Consider the following 15801-nt stretch of genomic DNA (forward strand, 5'->3'; position numbering starts at 1 on the left):
CTTAATCTCAAGGGCGCTCGGAGGCAAGGACGGAGCGTAGTTCTCCGCGTAATATACGGGCTCTGCAGATAAAGTGGCGGCGGAGCAGGCGAGCAAACATCGGATTTACCTGCCCCCGCATGGACCCACCTGCCCGGTGCCGGAGGGGGCGTGGCGGGGGGGGAAGTCCCGTTCAGGCGAGGCTCCCCTTCCACAACGCGTCCGGTCCCAAAGTTTTGCGGGGAAAGTTTGTGTCTCGGCGCCGCTACAGAAGCGGCTCCCGGGAGCGGCGGGCAGGTGAGGAGCTGCCGCGGGGGAGGGCGCGGCGGGGCGGGTGCGGCGAGGGCCCCCACCCGGGGCGTGTGGGTGGGTTTGCGGCGGGATTTCTTCCCCGGCTTCGCAAGCAGCGGCTCCTCCGGCGCGGCTCCCTACCGGTACCGCCCAGCCCCGGGGCGCCGGGAGTTGTACCGGCGGGAGCGGGAGGAGACAGCGCGGCTGTCCCGATAGGTTTTCGCGGACCGCCCCTGGGGAACCGGGGTGGCCCGGGGCGAGCGCCTGCCTCGTCCACTCCTGGCTTTCTGGCGCGTCCGTGGCAGGGGGCTCCTACTCCCGAGACTGGCCACCAAGGGTCGCCTCCTCTCTGAGAGGGGGATTACGGCTCGTTTTGAGGACCCAGGGCTCTGGAGCGTCCCCCAGAAGTTGAGGGGAATGGTGAGACCCCACCCCCCTGCGGCACCATGCGAGGCTGCACTCCGCAGAAGGACCAACTTTCCTGCTGACTCCTCACCTCTTCCTCCCCCGCCGCCCCCCGTCTCTCTCGCATCGTCCCACAACGGGAATCAGGCATTCAGAGTATGTCTCCAAAATAATAATAATAATAATAATAAATGGCTAGTATTGTATGTGCGTTTTCAAGCAGTAGAGTGAACGACTGGAGCAGACTGCAAGTCTGCTCGGCATGCTGATAATGCTTTGGTTCACTGCAGTCGATAAACAAGATCATGTAATTTCACCAGTTGCAAAAAGGGAAGATCTTGCTTTGACACAGACATTTTCCTAATCTCCCCCGTCCTAAGAGGGGAAAGTCTACCTCCAATCCTGTTAGAAGACTGAGAGCCGTCAAGTTGCTGTCTCACGAGCCCTGTTTCTGTTTAACTTCGCCAAATCCAGGTGACTTCCACGGGACCATTTGCTGACTTCACGCAGTGCTCCAGGCAGGTAAGAGCTAAGCATGCCAAACCTGTCTTTGTCTGCTGAGGTGCAGTAGGGTCCCCCAGTCCTGTCTGGGAAGTCTTATGAATAATAATAATGCTTTTTCCTTTTTGAAGCAACATGTCTTGCAGCTGTAAAATGAAATTCTTAGTTTTGAATTTTCTGGTAAACTGATGAAGTTCCAAACCCATTACTTTCAGTGCTGGAGTGTCTTTTCTGTTCTCTTTAAACAAGCAAAACTTTTAATGAGGCTAATGTGTTAACCTGCATACTCATGGGTAGGACAATTCTGCATTTATCTGTTGTTAACACAAGTATAGTTTTTGTTTGTTTCTTTATAAATAATTATTAAAACTGCAGCTTTAAACTCAGGTACAAGAGTGGCTGAGAGCTGCTGTGTGGATTAAACTGCTGTGATCTGAAGTTCAGTAGGATTTATGATTAAGAAGCAGGACCAGGCAAGTGGTTGTATTTGTACGTGTTCTTAGAAGCAAGGCAGGTGCTATGGGCTGCTTTCAGGCACCTGGTACAATTCCTATGGAAAGATTTAATGGCATCAGAAACAAACAGTTGTTTCTTTTCTAAAATGAGTCTTGTTTACATCCATTGCTTCATTTAGAGGGTTCTTTTTTTCCTAAATGTATTAAAAGGATAATAAGGAACTAGTAAGTTTAATAGATCAAAATGGCCAAATCAAATGCAAACCATGTTTTGTTTGCCACGTGATTAATTTTGTGTAACATGTGGTATGCTATGAAGTGCATTAATAACAACACAATTGCTATGAAAACATTGAGGCCTGCTATGTAACGAGGGAAAGTGAAGTAGAAAAATGTTAAATATGTGCAACTTGGCTGATTGGGAAAATACTTTGGTGATGTTGATGGTTGGAATTTCCTTGTTGCTCTTGAAATTTTAAATTTTTTAGCTCTGTTTTTTTTTTTTTTTTAATAAAAAGGGCTTTATTGTTTCAGTGTTTTCAGTGGGTGAGTGAAGGATGCTCACCTTGTTTAAACAGCTCTCTCCTTTAAAAAGAAATCCCAAAGTATTTAATGCAAAATATTTAATTATTTTTTGTCTTACAGGACTCAAACCACATTCTCTTAACTTGATTTGCAAGGTTGTTAGGTAGTAATCTTCTGTTATTGCCAGTGATAAAAGTCGTGCAGACCAGATGCTGTCATCAGTTGCACTTCAAAGCAACCTTCTTATAAGCAGCTCTTTAGGTGAAGGAGTTGCTGAAGTGTCAGAAGGACTGATGTACCAGTGGCCCTGCATGCTAGATATTTCGCTCTTTGGCACCGGGTACTAAAATACTGTCATGGAGTGAGAAACTCGTCACCGCCTTGTACTCAGCCCCTGTAGTGAGGCCTGCCTGATCATTAACCATTTCCCCCATCCCCCAAGTAGATTTCTAGGGATCAGAGAGACTACATTACTGAAATTTCTCCCCCACATGCTTTTTTTTTTCTCCCCTTCTACACATTTACTCAGCAGCACTGAGGTTGGTTATTTTGATCTGGTTACACACCTAATCTAAATTTCTGTAAGGACTTTGACTTCACCCAACCATAATACCCACTGTAATTTGCTGGAGAGAGAAAATGGCAAATAGAATAAACCAGAACGAAGAGTAACACTGCCTGATACGAGGAACTGTGCAAATATTGTTAAGAGCTGGAACTACCACTTGTGAAACCAGAAAGTTGAGATGTGGATGGTGGAAAGGTGACCCTGGAGGATCACGTACACGTGATGCAGGACAGATGAGAAGTGAGGGAGGAGGGGGAGCGCTGAAGTGAGAAGATATCTTTGCCTCCTTCCGCTGACTGAGCTGAAGGTAACTTGGGCCAGTGTCCAGCAGGACATTCCTTGGTGCAAAATTTTCTTGCCATGGTACTCTGGTGGAGGCATCAGAAAAAGTCTTTCTTCTCGGGGTAAGGAAGGAAGGAGGGAAGAAAAAAAAATATGTGTGGGGTTGCAGTAGCTTCCTGTGGTTTTTTTCTCATTTTGCTTTCATTAATTCAGTTATGTCTAAGGATATGTTGAGTTGGTGAGAATTTGTGGTAACCCACAGTAATATGAATACTCTGACATCTGTTTTTCTCTCAGTATTCTGCTGGATAACCACTCGTCTTGATCATCTTTTTCATCTTTTTTTTTTTTTTCAGGTGAAGTAAATAAAGGTGCAGGGGAATTAAAATGAAATTTTTCTAAATAGTTTGAGACAATGTAGTATTTTGCTTTTAAAATTTTTTTTTAATTATTATTTTATTTTGGAACTAGGTGCAGGTGAGTGTAATAGTGGCAAGGAAATCTTAAGTTAGCCAAACAATACTGTGACCAAATGCCATTGGTTTTGTGTGGTCTGGAATAGGAAGAAGCCAGAAGCTGGGTGCTTGAGGTGCCTCTCCTCAGCTGCAGGTGAATTTGCTTGCCAGGAATAGAAATGATGTAGTGAAACAAGGAATCATGCCAGAAGCAGGAGATGCAGTCTTCTCCATTTTGGGGTGGCTGCGCGATTTCAATTGCTTGTGTTGGCCCTGTACAGGAATGTGCCTCTTTGAACTGGGCCCAAAACGCAACAAGAAAAATGCAAGGATTTTACATTAGTGGAATGTTGTTTCCTGAAACTCTTAAATTTGACAATGGAATTAAACAATTTGGCCTTGGAAATGAATGATTATAAACTTGTCAAGTTTCTAATTTTTTTCTGCAAAACAGTCTATATTTTCATCTAAGGCATGTAGTGTTTTTGTCTGCCAGATGAACTATTTCTCCATGATGGATAAGAAGAATATGTATACATGTCTCTTCACTACTCAAAAGGACTTGAAATTTTGGGGTGCTTGCATCACTGTGACATTTTCTGTGAAGGCTTGAGTTGAAACGGATAGCCATGTTGGGGTCCACGTTTCCAAAAGAGGTGGGGGGAAGGTCAGGCTAAAGAAAGTTCAGCATTGGTGAGAAAGACACAGCAGTTTCTTAGGCTGTGTTAGTTTCCCCATAGCAAGGATCCCATCCAGCATTATGGTTACACTATCCCCCAGTAGAGAAGCCATGTTACCCAGGATTTGGGGCAAAGAAACATTTAAAGCTTAACTAGGAATGCTGAACCTCTGTCTGGATACAGCTGATCTCTTTTGGAAATACTTAGGTTGAAAGTAATTGCTTGTTGGCTCTTCCTTCACAGCCACAAGAGAGCATTCATCTTGATTAAAGAATATTTGCAGGTATTTCCTCTTTGCCAGGACACTAGAGAGTGTTATCCATGACTGTTGCTTTTTAATACTAAAGGAGCAAATTTGTAAGTGTTGTGTGACCATTTTTCAAGTTCTACTGAAGACTCATAGACACAGACGTTTTTAATGCCACTATAATTTTTTCATATGTGGCTTACAGATCACTATGTTAAATAAATTAAACTACTTATTCAAGCTGAAAACCTTTAAAAAAAATCTCATAAGGTAGCAGAATAGATTCAGATTTTGGATGAGTTTGATGTATTTAGAGTTTAACCTGTGCTAAAATAGGTAGCCTTAAATAAAACTAACGTAACTCTTGTTTAAAACTAATCTTAAAACTTAGCCAACACATAAACAAAGAATATTGTTTTATATAAATTAAATTTAAATAAATGAAACTAGTTGTAAGCAGCATGAAAACTCTTGATACCAATGTAATTCTAGTGACTGTAACAGTGGATTAAATTTGCCTTAGGATGTGTTTGACAGTTTAATAAAAATGCACCTTGAACTGCTGTTTCTTTTTAGGAACTACTATCCACTCAGATCTGAAACTACTCTAGTAGAAAAACATGTTTTCTTACTCACAGGTTAAATTGCTTGGAAGTGCTCGGGATTTTACTGTGCATCTGAAAGGTGATGATGCAGGGCTTGTAGATGGTTCTGCCTGCAACCACGATGGTGCTTGGGCAAGGTCAGCTGTATCTCTTTTGCCATCATGCATCAGGGATGCGTGTGGTGGTCAGCATTGCTGAAGGAAAAACCGTCAGCACTATTCCTTGGGTAAATCCTTTGGGGGCTATAGTATGAATAAAGCAGTGTTTCCTGACTTCCTTTTGCATTAAGGTCCTCATTCTTTATTTCTGGAGCAGTTTTCAGCTGGATGAGCTTTTTGAGTGTTACTGTGCAGGTATGTAAGCCCTCATGATGGTAGCAAGAGCTGGGCAGGCAGGGATGATGAGAACAAGTGGCTGCAGAGAACAGCAGTGTTAGCCTACACATGTCAGAAATCTTCATGATACTTTGAGATACTTTGCTTTCAACATCATCCACATGGCCTAAGAAAGCTTTTCTTGCCCACTCAAGGACACTGGTTTTCAAAAAGGAGGGCTGAGGGTGCGAGTTTTGTGTAGTCAGATGGAAACAAGTGACAAAACCACACAAGTGGGCTTAATTGGCAGTGTGTCACCATTCATTTTGTGTGTCTGCATTGCTCACTTTTTATTATAAGGGAGAAAGTTACAAATCCCAAACAACTTTTCCAAAATAAACTGATTCCTGCTTTCTGGTACCTGCAGTTTAATTAATTTCTTTCAAAGATACTCATTCAGGCTGTCATGTCTTATTTATTTGGCTTTTTTTTTTTTTTCCCCGAATCCAGATGCTGTTGATGTCCTGTTACATGAACAACGCAGCTTTTGTCTGGGGGAAAACAGAAGAGGTTTGTATTTGTTGCTCCTTTGATTAATGGTTCTTGAGGAATTGCTTACACTGGGAAGCTTCTGTCTCATCAGCAGAGTGATTTCTGAAGACATGCAACCAGTGTATTTGCTGCAGGATTGAAGTTAGGTGCAAAGAGTGGGAGCAAAGACCTAAGTAAACATTTCAGGGTAGATTAGGAAGACCGCAAGTCTGCAAATGCTGAGGGCGCTGTAGGGAAAAGTACGAGTGATAACAGCTACCGAAGAGCTGGCTGGAAGGAGGCTCCACTACCCACACCCTTGGAAAAGGCATTTCACAGAGAACTCCCCAAGTGTTTTCATTGCTTTTGCCCAGTCTTCACTGCTTCCTTCTGAACCTGTGCATCATCACAATAGCTTCAAACAGGTGCATGTATACATGTAAGAAATTCCATTTTTGCAGAATCAAGGCAGAAAGAACTAGATGGAATTAAGCACCTACTTGCCTTTCTTCCATGTTCCAGATTCAGAGCAAATACTTATGACTCATGCAACAAAGACTTCAGACAGAACTTTTACATTCTGTTAATGTCTAGCTATCTGTCTTCTGCAGGACAATTACATATAAAATGATTAATATTTAAACTCTGGTTTACATTTTCTGCAGGAAAGTTTGTGCTTCACAGACAGCTGTATAATTTTAATGTCACAGAATTGGAAAAAAAAAATCCTTAAAGTTCCTGAACACAGTTTTGTTGTTCGTGAAGTTTTTTGTCTCTTAGAAAATGTAGTTACTTTTTTTATTCAACAGCTATTTTAAATGGGAGTTCCTGCTAAGCCTTATGTGTGTGTGTATTTTTAGAAACTCAGCAGTTATAGATGTAACAGTGCTGAGTTATTTAAAAATACAAATGTGGAACAGGCAGTACATGTACATTTCAGAATAGCTGTTAAATACCTGAATTTTATTTTTCTGTTTATATGGATGCACATGTAACTTTAGCTATGTTATTTTAATTGATTTCTCTTTCAATATTTTTTCAGTAAGCTGTATTCCTTTAAAACCTTGAGTTTTCTTTGCATTCTTTGCGGTAGTTTACCAGACGCTTCTATCAGATGCTCACTTACAAGGGTGTCCATTGTGTTGAATTTCAACCCTTCTTCTTTTGCTTTGTGGGCCAGTTTCAACAGCTGCTCTTCAGCTGCTAGTAATGCTCTTTCAAAGAGAACATGTTCTGATTCAGGTTAAGGAGTTGGCTTTTTCTATGATCCACAGTGCCTTCTATGTTCTGTTGTTATAAACTGAATTTTATGGCCCCTTTGTGGCAGGTGCAGAGTATCGGGTAAATCACTTCCTTTTTCTGAGCCCTCTGCTGTGCAAGAAAGTAATATTTTTGGTAAGGCTTTACATTTGATCTCATTTCCATTGGAATTAGTAGCAAGAACTGAGCTCTTAACAAGTCTTTTCCGTGTTGCAAAATAGCTGGGTGAAAATGATCCCTTAAGTCCCTTTCTGCTGCATTACTGATATCCTCTTATGTTGGCGTTCCCTAACCCTGCAAAACTTGGATTCGTGTTTGAGGGTAAACATCAGAATATGACTCCCCAAAGTGTAGGCTGAACCAATGCAGAGGCACTGACAGCAGAATCATGTTGTGGGGGTGACTGAGGGCATCCTTCCTTGGGCACAAAGGGCTGTGCGATACAGAAGCAGAGATACTGGTTTGCCCATCACAGGGGGCTGGTACCACTGAGGTGCAACCTGGCCACCTGAGGGGGTCTCCAGCTGTTGCTGTAGCTTCTCGGCTGTGAGGATTGGTGGGCAGTGATGTACTGTTGTGACGCTTAGGTGTCTCATCTGGTGTATCACCTCCCTCTGTTACGGTACTGGGCGATGTTTGGTGGTGTGGAGGTGAAATGGTTTCTGCAGCCACTTTAGAAACCTTTCAGCCTGGAACTCATCCAGGGATAGAAAGATCATTGAGATCGTGAACAGAAACCTAAGTGCTGAAAGTAATAACTTGTAAGAGTGCCAGCTTGTATATGGTATGCTGTTTACACAGTCTCTTGTGAAGAATAAAAACGTAACATGAGAACTGGCTCCACCTCTTGTTCTTCCAGGTTGGTGTCTCAGGGGAAGATACAGAAGATGCAGGCATGCTGAAAACTTCGGAAAAGTGAGCCATGCATGTCTCTGAAAGCTGAAAAGTAGCCCTCTGACAGGGTCATGAACCTAAGACAAGTCTTTGTGTCTGTACTGGTGTTTGGAGTAGCTGGTCTACTCCTCTTCATGTATCTGCAAGCTTGGATTGAAGAACAACATACAGGTACAGTAGATTTTCTCCCTTTTTTAATGTAATTTCATCTATTACTTAAAAAATAATTGTAAAATCAGTTGAATACACATTGACACTTAGGGGGAGTCCCCCAGTTTGGTGGTAGAATGGCACTGAAAATGGCCTCATTTTAGTTGCTACACTTCATAAGCATTAAGAAATTTCTTGAGTCGCATGAAAGGATGCTCCCAGCTACTTAATTGTATCGTGTGAGCTTCATTTCCAAAAGCAAGTGTTGCAAAGCATTTTGTGCATGCCTGAAGCCAAGCAAGTCCAGTTTAAGAGCAGTTCTGTATGCTGATTTTCTGTGGGTTTTGTACATTTTATTTTGTCCAGCAAAGCAATTTTTGGAGAATTATTGCTATGTCTTATTTGTTATTTGTTTGAGACGTAGTTATATAGTGGACTTACAAGACTTTTCTTAATATATAACATCAGAGTCATATTGCAACTTTGTTTAAATCCATGTTAGCATTGGCTCAGGTTGTATTTCTGTTGTTCTCCATTTACCGTATTTTGATTTGCACGACAGGTTGATCTAGATTCCTTTATAGATGAAACTAAACCAGGCTATTTACCTCAACCTGTAGTGGGTGCTCAGTTCACAGAACCAGTCTAGGGTTGGTCTGAAGTGAACCCCCTTCCCACCCCTCCAAAATGTGTGTAGGGTGGATGTCAGTAGGGCTCTTAACACCCACTATTTTGCTCTGCAGAGTCCAAGTGTTACTTGGTGACATAGCCTTGATTTTTAGTTGTATACTTGATATGTTTGGGGGGCAGGGGCGATGTGTTTGTTAGGTTTTTCTCCCCATTAACAACAGCGAATGTTCCCAACTTAAGAAAACCTGACTTCTATGTCCTCGCCTCTATTGCTCACCTTCCATTTCCTCTGTAAAACTCTTGTGTTATAATATGCTGATGCCATTCTGAAGAAATACGTGTGTAAAACCACATTAGTCTTCTGGCTTCAGTGATCTGTGCTTTGTTTCCATATGAGCTGCTTAACTGTTCCGTTTTGGAGAGCAGTGATGAGGTGGGACCTCGTGCATTATTCCTGAAGTAGTTTGACAATGACCTTGAGGGTTTGTTTTTTTCTTTTTTTTTTTTTTTTTTTTTTCAACTAAGTGCAATGGTCACAACATTAATTTCAGCTTGTTAATGTTTCTAGGCTGCTCCACAGTATTTACAAACTTGCATTAGCAAAACTGTTGAAAGAAGTAGCACAGGCTCCCTTTGGAAATGTTGCCCTGTGATCAGCTGTTGACATGAGGGTGCTGGTGGAAACAGAGAGCTGGGGGGGCAGCAAATTTCCTTGAAAATCTTTGCTGTTTTCAGGAAAGTTAAGGGCAGATATCCTTGCTTTCAAGGTAGTTCAGGAATGTAGATGATGACTGTAGATTATTGATTTATTTACTTGCAGACATTCTTCACATGCCTTACATCTTTTCTTGTGTTGTAATTAACCTTTCTTTCCTTGCACTGCTCCTTGTTGTTATTTCTTGCTGTCCTTTTTCCACTCCTTTCTGTTGTCTGTATGTATCTACCATTAAAAAGAAACAGGAAAAATAAAATAAAGGGGGAATTGGAACATTTTGTGTTCTTTAGGGCAACCAGATGCTTTCTTTGGGGTTTTCTCTTTTATGTATTGCCATAATCTTCTTCAGGAGAAAGACTTCTCCTTGTACGTGTAAGTCATTTCCATGTGAGAACATTTCTATAATAAAATGGAAACTACCAGAGAATAACAGAATGGTTAGTGAGCTTAAAGTGTGACTGAAGTTTTGAGTGTCCCTTTATCTCACTGGACTACTGTTGTGACAGCACTTGAGCAAGATCCAAAAAAATGATTTTTGGCATTCTCTACAGCTGTGAGGTCATGCATGTCAGAAAGAGCATTCTTTGGTTTCTGTTCCTACCTCTTCTTCCAATTTAACATGTAGAGAGTAATTTTTTTTTTTTTTTATTCCAAACACCTATATCTCCTCTAAACCTTCTGCAGTTCGATTCTCTAATGTTCCCCCCATACACTGCTTAAGACTTGATACAAAATAAAACTTATTTGCATATATTTTTCATTACAAAATAAAACATATTTGCATATTCATAATATACATTAGTTTAGTTATGGGCATTTTGTACTCTTTGTCTGTTTATTTATTTCCCTTTTCTGCGGTGGCTTTCATATTGCCCTGTGCTGTGCACTGTGGCTTTTTGGGGATGAGCTGTGTCTGGAGAATCCCAAACTGATAAGTATCTTTACAAGGATTTTGTGTGCTCCTTTAATCATATCACTAGTCACACAGCTGTAAGACAGCTAGTTTCAGTCTGCAAGTGGCTGAGCATGTGATTTTATGTTCTATTAGGAAATGGAAAGTGTGCCTTGTGCTTTTCAACTGCTGTGCTATGAGCCTATAGAGACAAGTGTTTGTTCTAGGCAGAACTATTTTTATCTGACACGGTACCCTGCTCGAGACCTACAACATTCTTGTTTCCATTTGGTTGGTGAAGGATGGAAAGTTGGCTGTGTTTGAGTTTAGGAAAGTATCTGTTCCTCACCAGTGAGGTACTGCTGCCTACCACCCCGTTCCTCTAAATATCTGACTTAAAGCCTTTATAAATCACAGTAATTGGAAGAGATATTATGTTTTACTTGTTTCTGGTGTTCATACTTATTTCTCAGGCTCTCCTAGCTGTGTTGGGAATGATTCCCAGTCAGATGTAGATTTTGTGGTGAATTGGAAAATTGTATGGTGATACACAATTTCCTTACTAGTGTTTGTTGTATTATATTAAATTCAGACTGTTTGCTTTCACACTTGCCCTTCTTTAGCCACCTTTTCTCTTTCTAGATGTTCATAATTTTTCACACTAGACCTAATGTCACTTTTCTTTCATAGTTTGACTCCTTTCTCTCTTTTTGGCTCTCTTCTTTCTACTTGAGGTCTCAAGTGTGATTTGATTGTCCTGTTTCTTATTTTCCTCTAGACCTGATCTTATCTAAGCATGTTTTCTTTTGATTTACTTTTGCAAACTTCCCTCATCATTCAAATTTATCCAGCCCAGAAACACCTTCCCTGATCTTTCATCCTGTCAATCTACTTCAGATGCACCTGCAGGCTTGGCAGCTGGATGCATCTCTCAGCACAGCCATGTCTTCTGCTTCCGCCCACTGTGCTTGGACTCTTCAGAGTATTTCTCATCACATTCATCATCCCTATACCTTAAACTGAAAATTTTTCATTTAGAGATGTCTAAGAAACAGCTGCTAGCTACATGGTGGTCCTCTCTGGTGGCTTTTCAGAGACATTAGCAGAGTAACAGAACAGGCTTGTTTCTTGGTTTAATTCTATGCATGCAGCGTATCAAGACAAGATGATATATCCTTCCTTAGATGTAGCAGAGCTCTTCTGTCAGGTGTCTTCAGTTCACCTCAGTGCAGTAGTGGGGAACAGACTTGTCAAGAATAGTCTGACGTGTCAACACTTACAGACCATCTGGCTGAAAACTTTGTTGACATCAACACTGATATTGTAATATATATGGAGTACTTCAAGTTCTCCATATATAAATAAATTCATATACATAAATGAAGCTGGATATGAATTCAACTAAATCCTGTATTTTTTCTTGACAGTTCTTTGTACCATCTTGCATTCTTCATTGAAATCATCAAATATTGTGGCACTGATTACATGCTTAGTAATTTCTAGCACTGTTAATCTTATACAGGAGAAGTAAACTTCTTAGATTTGAGCTGATGTTGAGTTTTATAACATGAATCACCTGAATTAGGGGGATGTGGGGTGCAAAGCACACTTGCATTTTAATCCTGCTGTGTTATAGATGTAAATTGTAATTTTAAGTCAGTGATTCTAATTTTGTACTTTAAAATTCTTCTTTGGAGGGGGGTGGCACTGATATGATTTAGTGTGGCTGATTACTACAAAATAATATGAGAATATCTTTGCCAATAGATCTGTATGCAGGGCTTATGTAGGGTTTTGGGGTGTTGTTGGTTTTTGTTGCTGTTGTGTTATTTGTTTGTTTTTCTGCTCCTAAAATATTTTTTGTGTGTGAAATATGCCTAGTAAATTCATTATTATGAAGGGACTGATTCAGTGTTTAATGGGATGCAATATGACTGCTAATTAATATGAAGAAGGCTGCACTGCCTCTGTCCTCCAATAGATCTCTGGTTCCTGAGAGTGGGAAAGTCTGCCTCTTCTCTTTCGCAGCAACTTTGTATCTCACTGTATGGAAATTCCTGCCATGCTGCTTTCTTGAGGGTATTGTGGAGGAGTCTTTCTCAGATGATGATATGTTTGAATCCTTTGATATTTAGCTGCCATGTACCAGCAGCATGAAAGAAACTAAATAATGTGTTTTTTGAGGCTTCTCTCAACTATAAAATCAGTAATTTGTTTGAGCAGAAGCTGATGACATCTCCTTATTGTGTATAAGCTTTTGACAACACACCCAACCTTGTTCTTGCATAGATGACAGAGGTCTACTTAGTAGAAAGTAGAGTAGAAAGGTGTACCATGTATCTTAACTGTACTGAAGACACCTTAACATACTCTTTCTTGCCTATTTTCGAACAGGACTTTCAAAAGAGGCTACTGTAACTTTCTTATGTCTGTAGGTATATAAATAAACTCACTCCAGAATTTGTATTGTAACTACTGCTGGAAGGTTTTTTGGCCTGGTGTTGGAACAATTGTGAAGTGGGGTGTCCTCTTTCTTGGAAGGATGAATGTCAGTCATGGTGTCTTCAAAATGCTCTTTTGAATTTGATATGAAACATGTATAGGTAGTCTTCACACTGTTTTCCAGTTATTCATATCCTTGGAACAAAGCATCTAAATGATGTTTGTAAATGTGATTTTTACACATAGCCATTAACAATCATGCTTTCTGTTAAGTAGCTATGCTGTTTTTATACAATATGAGCTATTCAGCTTTTGTATAATGTAATTTTCTAACGGATGTGCTATCATTGAGTGGTCAGTTTACAGTTATTGTCTACCGTTGTTGTTACTTTTAATAACTCAGTTCATAGCATCTCTTCAGTTCTGGAAAGCACTTTGCTTAAAAGTTCATCATTCAGGCAATGAAGCTCTGTAGTTTTGTCTCTACAGTGCACAATTATATCATGCAGTACCATTTAAGCCATATATATGGCCTTATAAAACAAGAAGGCTGGAGAGGTAATTTTTACTGGCAGGTCCTCACTTAGAAGTAATAGTAGAAAAACACTGAGATAAAAGTTTCTTTGTTCCTGACTTCTTCTGGCTTCCTTAAGAGTGCTGCACATTTTCAGAGTAGCAAGTGGCTATTCTCTCTGGCAACCAATGACAGAACCCAGGGGAATGGCAGGAAGGTGTGTTCAGGGAGGTTTAGGTTGGACATTAGGAAAAGGTTCTTCACTTGGAGGGGGGTGGAGCACTGGAACAGGCTCCCCAGGGGCGTGTCATGGCCCCAAGCCTGACAGTGTTCAAGAAGCGATTGGACAACACCCTCAGACACATGGTGTGAATTCTGCAGTTGTCCTGTGCAGGAACAGGAGTTGAACTCAATGATCTTGTGGGTCCTTTCCAACTCGGGACATTCTATGATTCTGTGGTTGTTGCTGGAGTACATTTAAGGCTGCTTACCTCTGTGTCTGGTGTTGAACTGCTTTGATATGTTGCTTGATTACAAACAGTCCTGTTAGAACATGTGATGTGGTCTCTGCAAAATTCTAAGGGAAACCTTTGGTTTCTTATTAGAATTAAATTAAAAATTCTGGTGGTTTTAGTGTATATGCATATACGTAGATGTATACATGTATATATACTTTTAGTATCCTCTTTATTTCCCCTCTTTGTGTGGGAGTAGGGGCTGCTGGTAGGAGAAATGTTTTAGACAGAAACCTATCTTCTCATTTCAGTCAGATGTTTGGATACATGGGGATCAGTTTATATAGAAGAGCTGTCATGGTGTTCAGTCACAAGATTCTCTGTTTCTGTCTTTTTGCTTCCATTTTACTCATTTGACGTTACTGCAAACAGGTGATTGCTATGAATTAAGGATAATTCTTGATAATGCAATGTCTGTGGAAAAAAAAAAAGATCAAGAGACTGACAGGTTACAAATAATGGAAGCCATTTCATTGTATGAGGAATAAATGTCCTATGGATGACGTGCATGTTTTACCTGGGAAAAACGTGATGTATATCTGGGAGCAAAAAGTTCAAGAAAGAAGAAAACTTCCATATTTATTATTTAAAAAAAAAAACATGGAAAGACTGGATTTATTTTTGGTTCCTTTATATTTTTTAAAGGAAATCATTGTTGTGTGGCAGCATGGAGATTGGCTGGGCTTTCAAGTTTGGGTCCCTGCTGCCACAGACAACTGCCCTGTTTCTCCAAAATAAGATGATGTACCTCAAAAATAAACCCTAGTTGTGGTTCATTAAAAAAAAAAAAAAAAAAAAAAAAAAAAAAAAAAAAAAAAAGAAGGTCAATTTAAATATTGTCCAGGCAGCTATACATGTAAACAACTAATAGGTTTCAGAACAAAAATTAATATAAGACCCTGTCTTATTTTCAGAGAAACAGGGTGTCTGACTTTCTGTCTTTTTGTTGTTGTTGTTGTATTGATGTTAATGGTGTACTCAAAGAAAAAAAATGTTCCTACATTTTTACAGTATCTCTCTGTGGAAGGCATTTCTTAACTGTCAGTACGAAACTGGGAAGATTCATGTCACGTCATCACGTAGTGTTTTCCTTCCCAGCTCCTCCAACCTTGATCCCTGTGGCTGTAGCTGTGGGTGTGGACATTGTCTTCAGCCACAAAGGAAAGTTGATTGGGTGCTATCAAATGTTATGTTGAAACAGATAAAACCAGCCAAACAACAACAGCAACAAACAAAACCCAAACCAACCAAACAAAAAAACACACCAAAAAGCCTCCAAAGTTTGTTCATTTCTATCCAAAGTCAGGATCAATGACCGAATCAGCTTAAAGGTTCTTCATGTAAAATTGTAAATACTACTGAAGAAAACTGAAAAACATGCTGTATTTTAAGCATTACCTTGCATATAGCTGAAACTGTTCCAAGGAGCGTATGAACCTCACTTGATGGAAAGTGATGGGGAATAAAATACCACGTGCATATATTTGCTTTGGATTTTGATTGGTTTGATCTTGATTTAATTGACAGCAAGTGGCAGCAGTATTTTGCAACTTGGGAAGTATTATCCCCTACAGTAGTTCTTTAGGAACTCCTACTCTTTGCAGTCCTGCTCATACCCACCAAAACCGATTGTTTCCTTACCACACTAAGAACCTCCCCATGGTAACAATATCATTGACCTCTATTAAACCTATGTGATACTTTCTAGCAAATACAATTTGTCCTTCACAGCTTTGTTGTTTCGAATGATTTTGTTTGTTGACCACACAGCTTTCTATCGCACAATCCTGGCAGAAATACACAGTGCATAGCTTTAGAAATATCAGGCTGAGTAGGTAGAGTTTTTTCTCTTAAACCTCTGGCTTCCTATGAGCTACATTTAGCACCATCTGCAAGGTACAATGGCACAAGTTATTGGTATAATTGGAATATCTGAGGAATTATAGAAATC

The 15801-nt window shown here is 40.3% G+C and overlaps 1 protein-coding gene across 1 annotated transcript in view; it reads left to right on the top strand.

The window, feature by feature from the left end:
• Positions 1 to 8063: 8063 nt before the first annotated feature.
• Positions 8064 to 15801, top strand: part of CHST9 (carbohydrate sulfotransferase 9) — a gene marked incomplete at its 5' end in the record, with an annotated part of 87086 nt that continues 79348 nt past the window's right edge. The window contains one exon of the mRNA XM_082046379.1: positions 8064 to 8163. Within this exon, the coding sequence (XP_081902505.1) occupies positions 8064 to 8163 (100 nt within the window). The remainder of the gene's footprint in view (positions 8164 to 15801) is intronic.

The sequence above is a fragment of the Streptopelia decaocto genome (assembly GCF_964273445.1).
Source record: "Streptopelia decaocto genome assembly, chromosome: 2".
NCBI lineage: Eukaryota > Metazoa > Chordata > Aves > Columbiformes > Columbidae > Streptopelia > Streptopelia decaocto.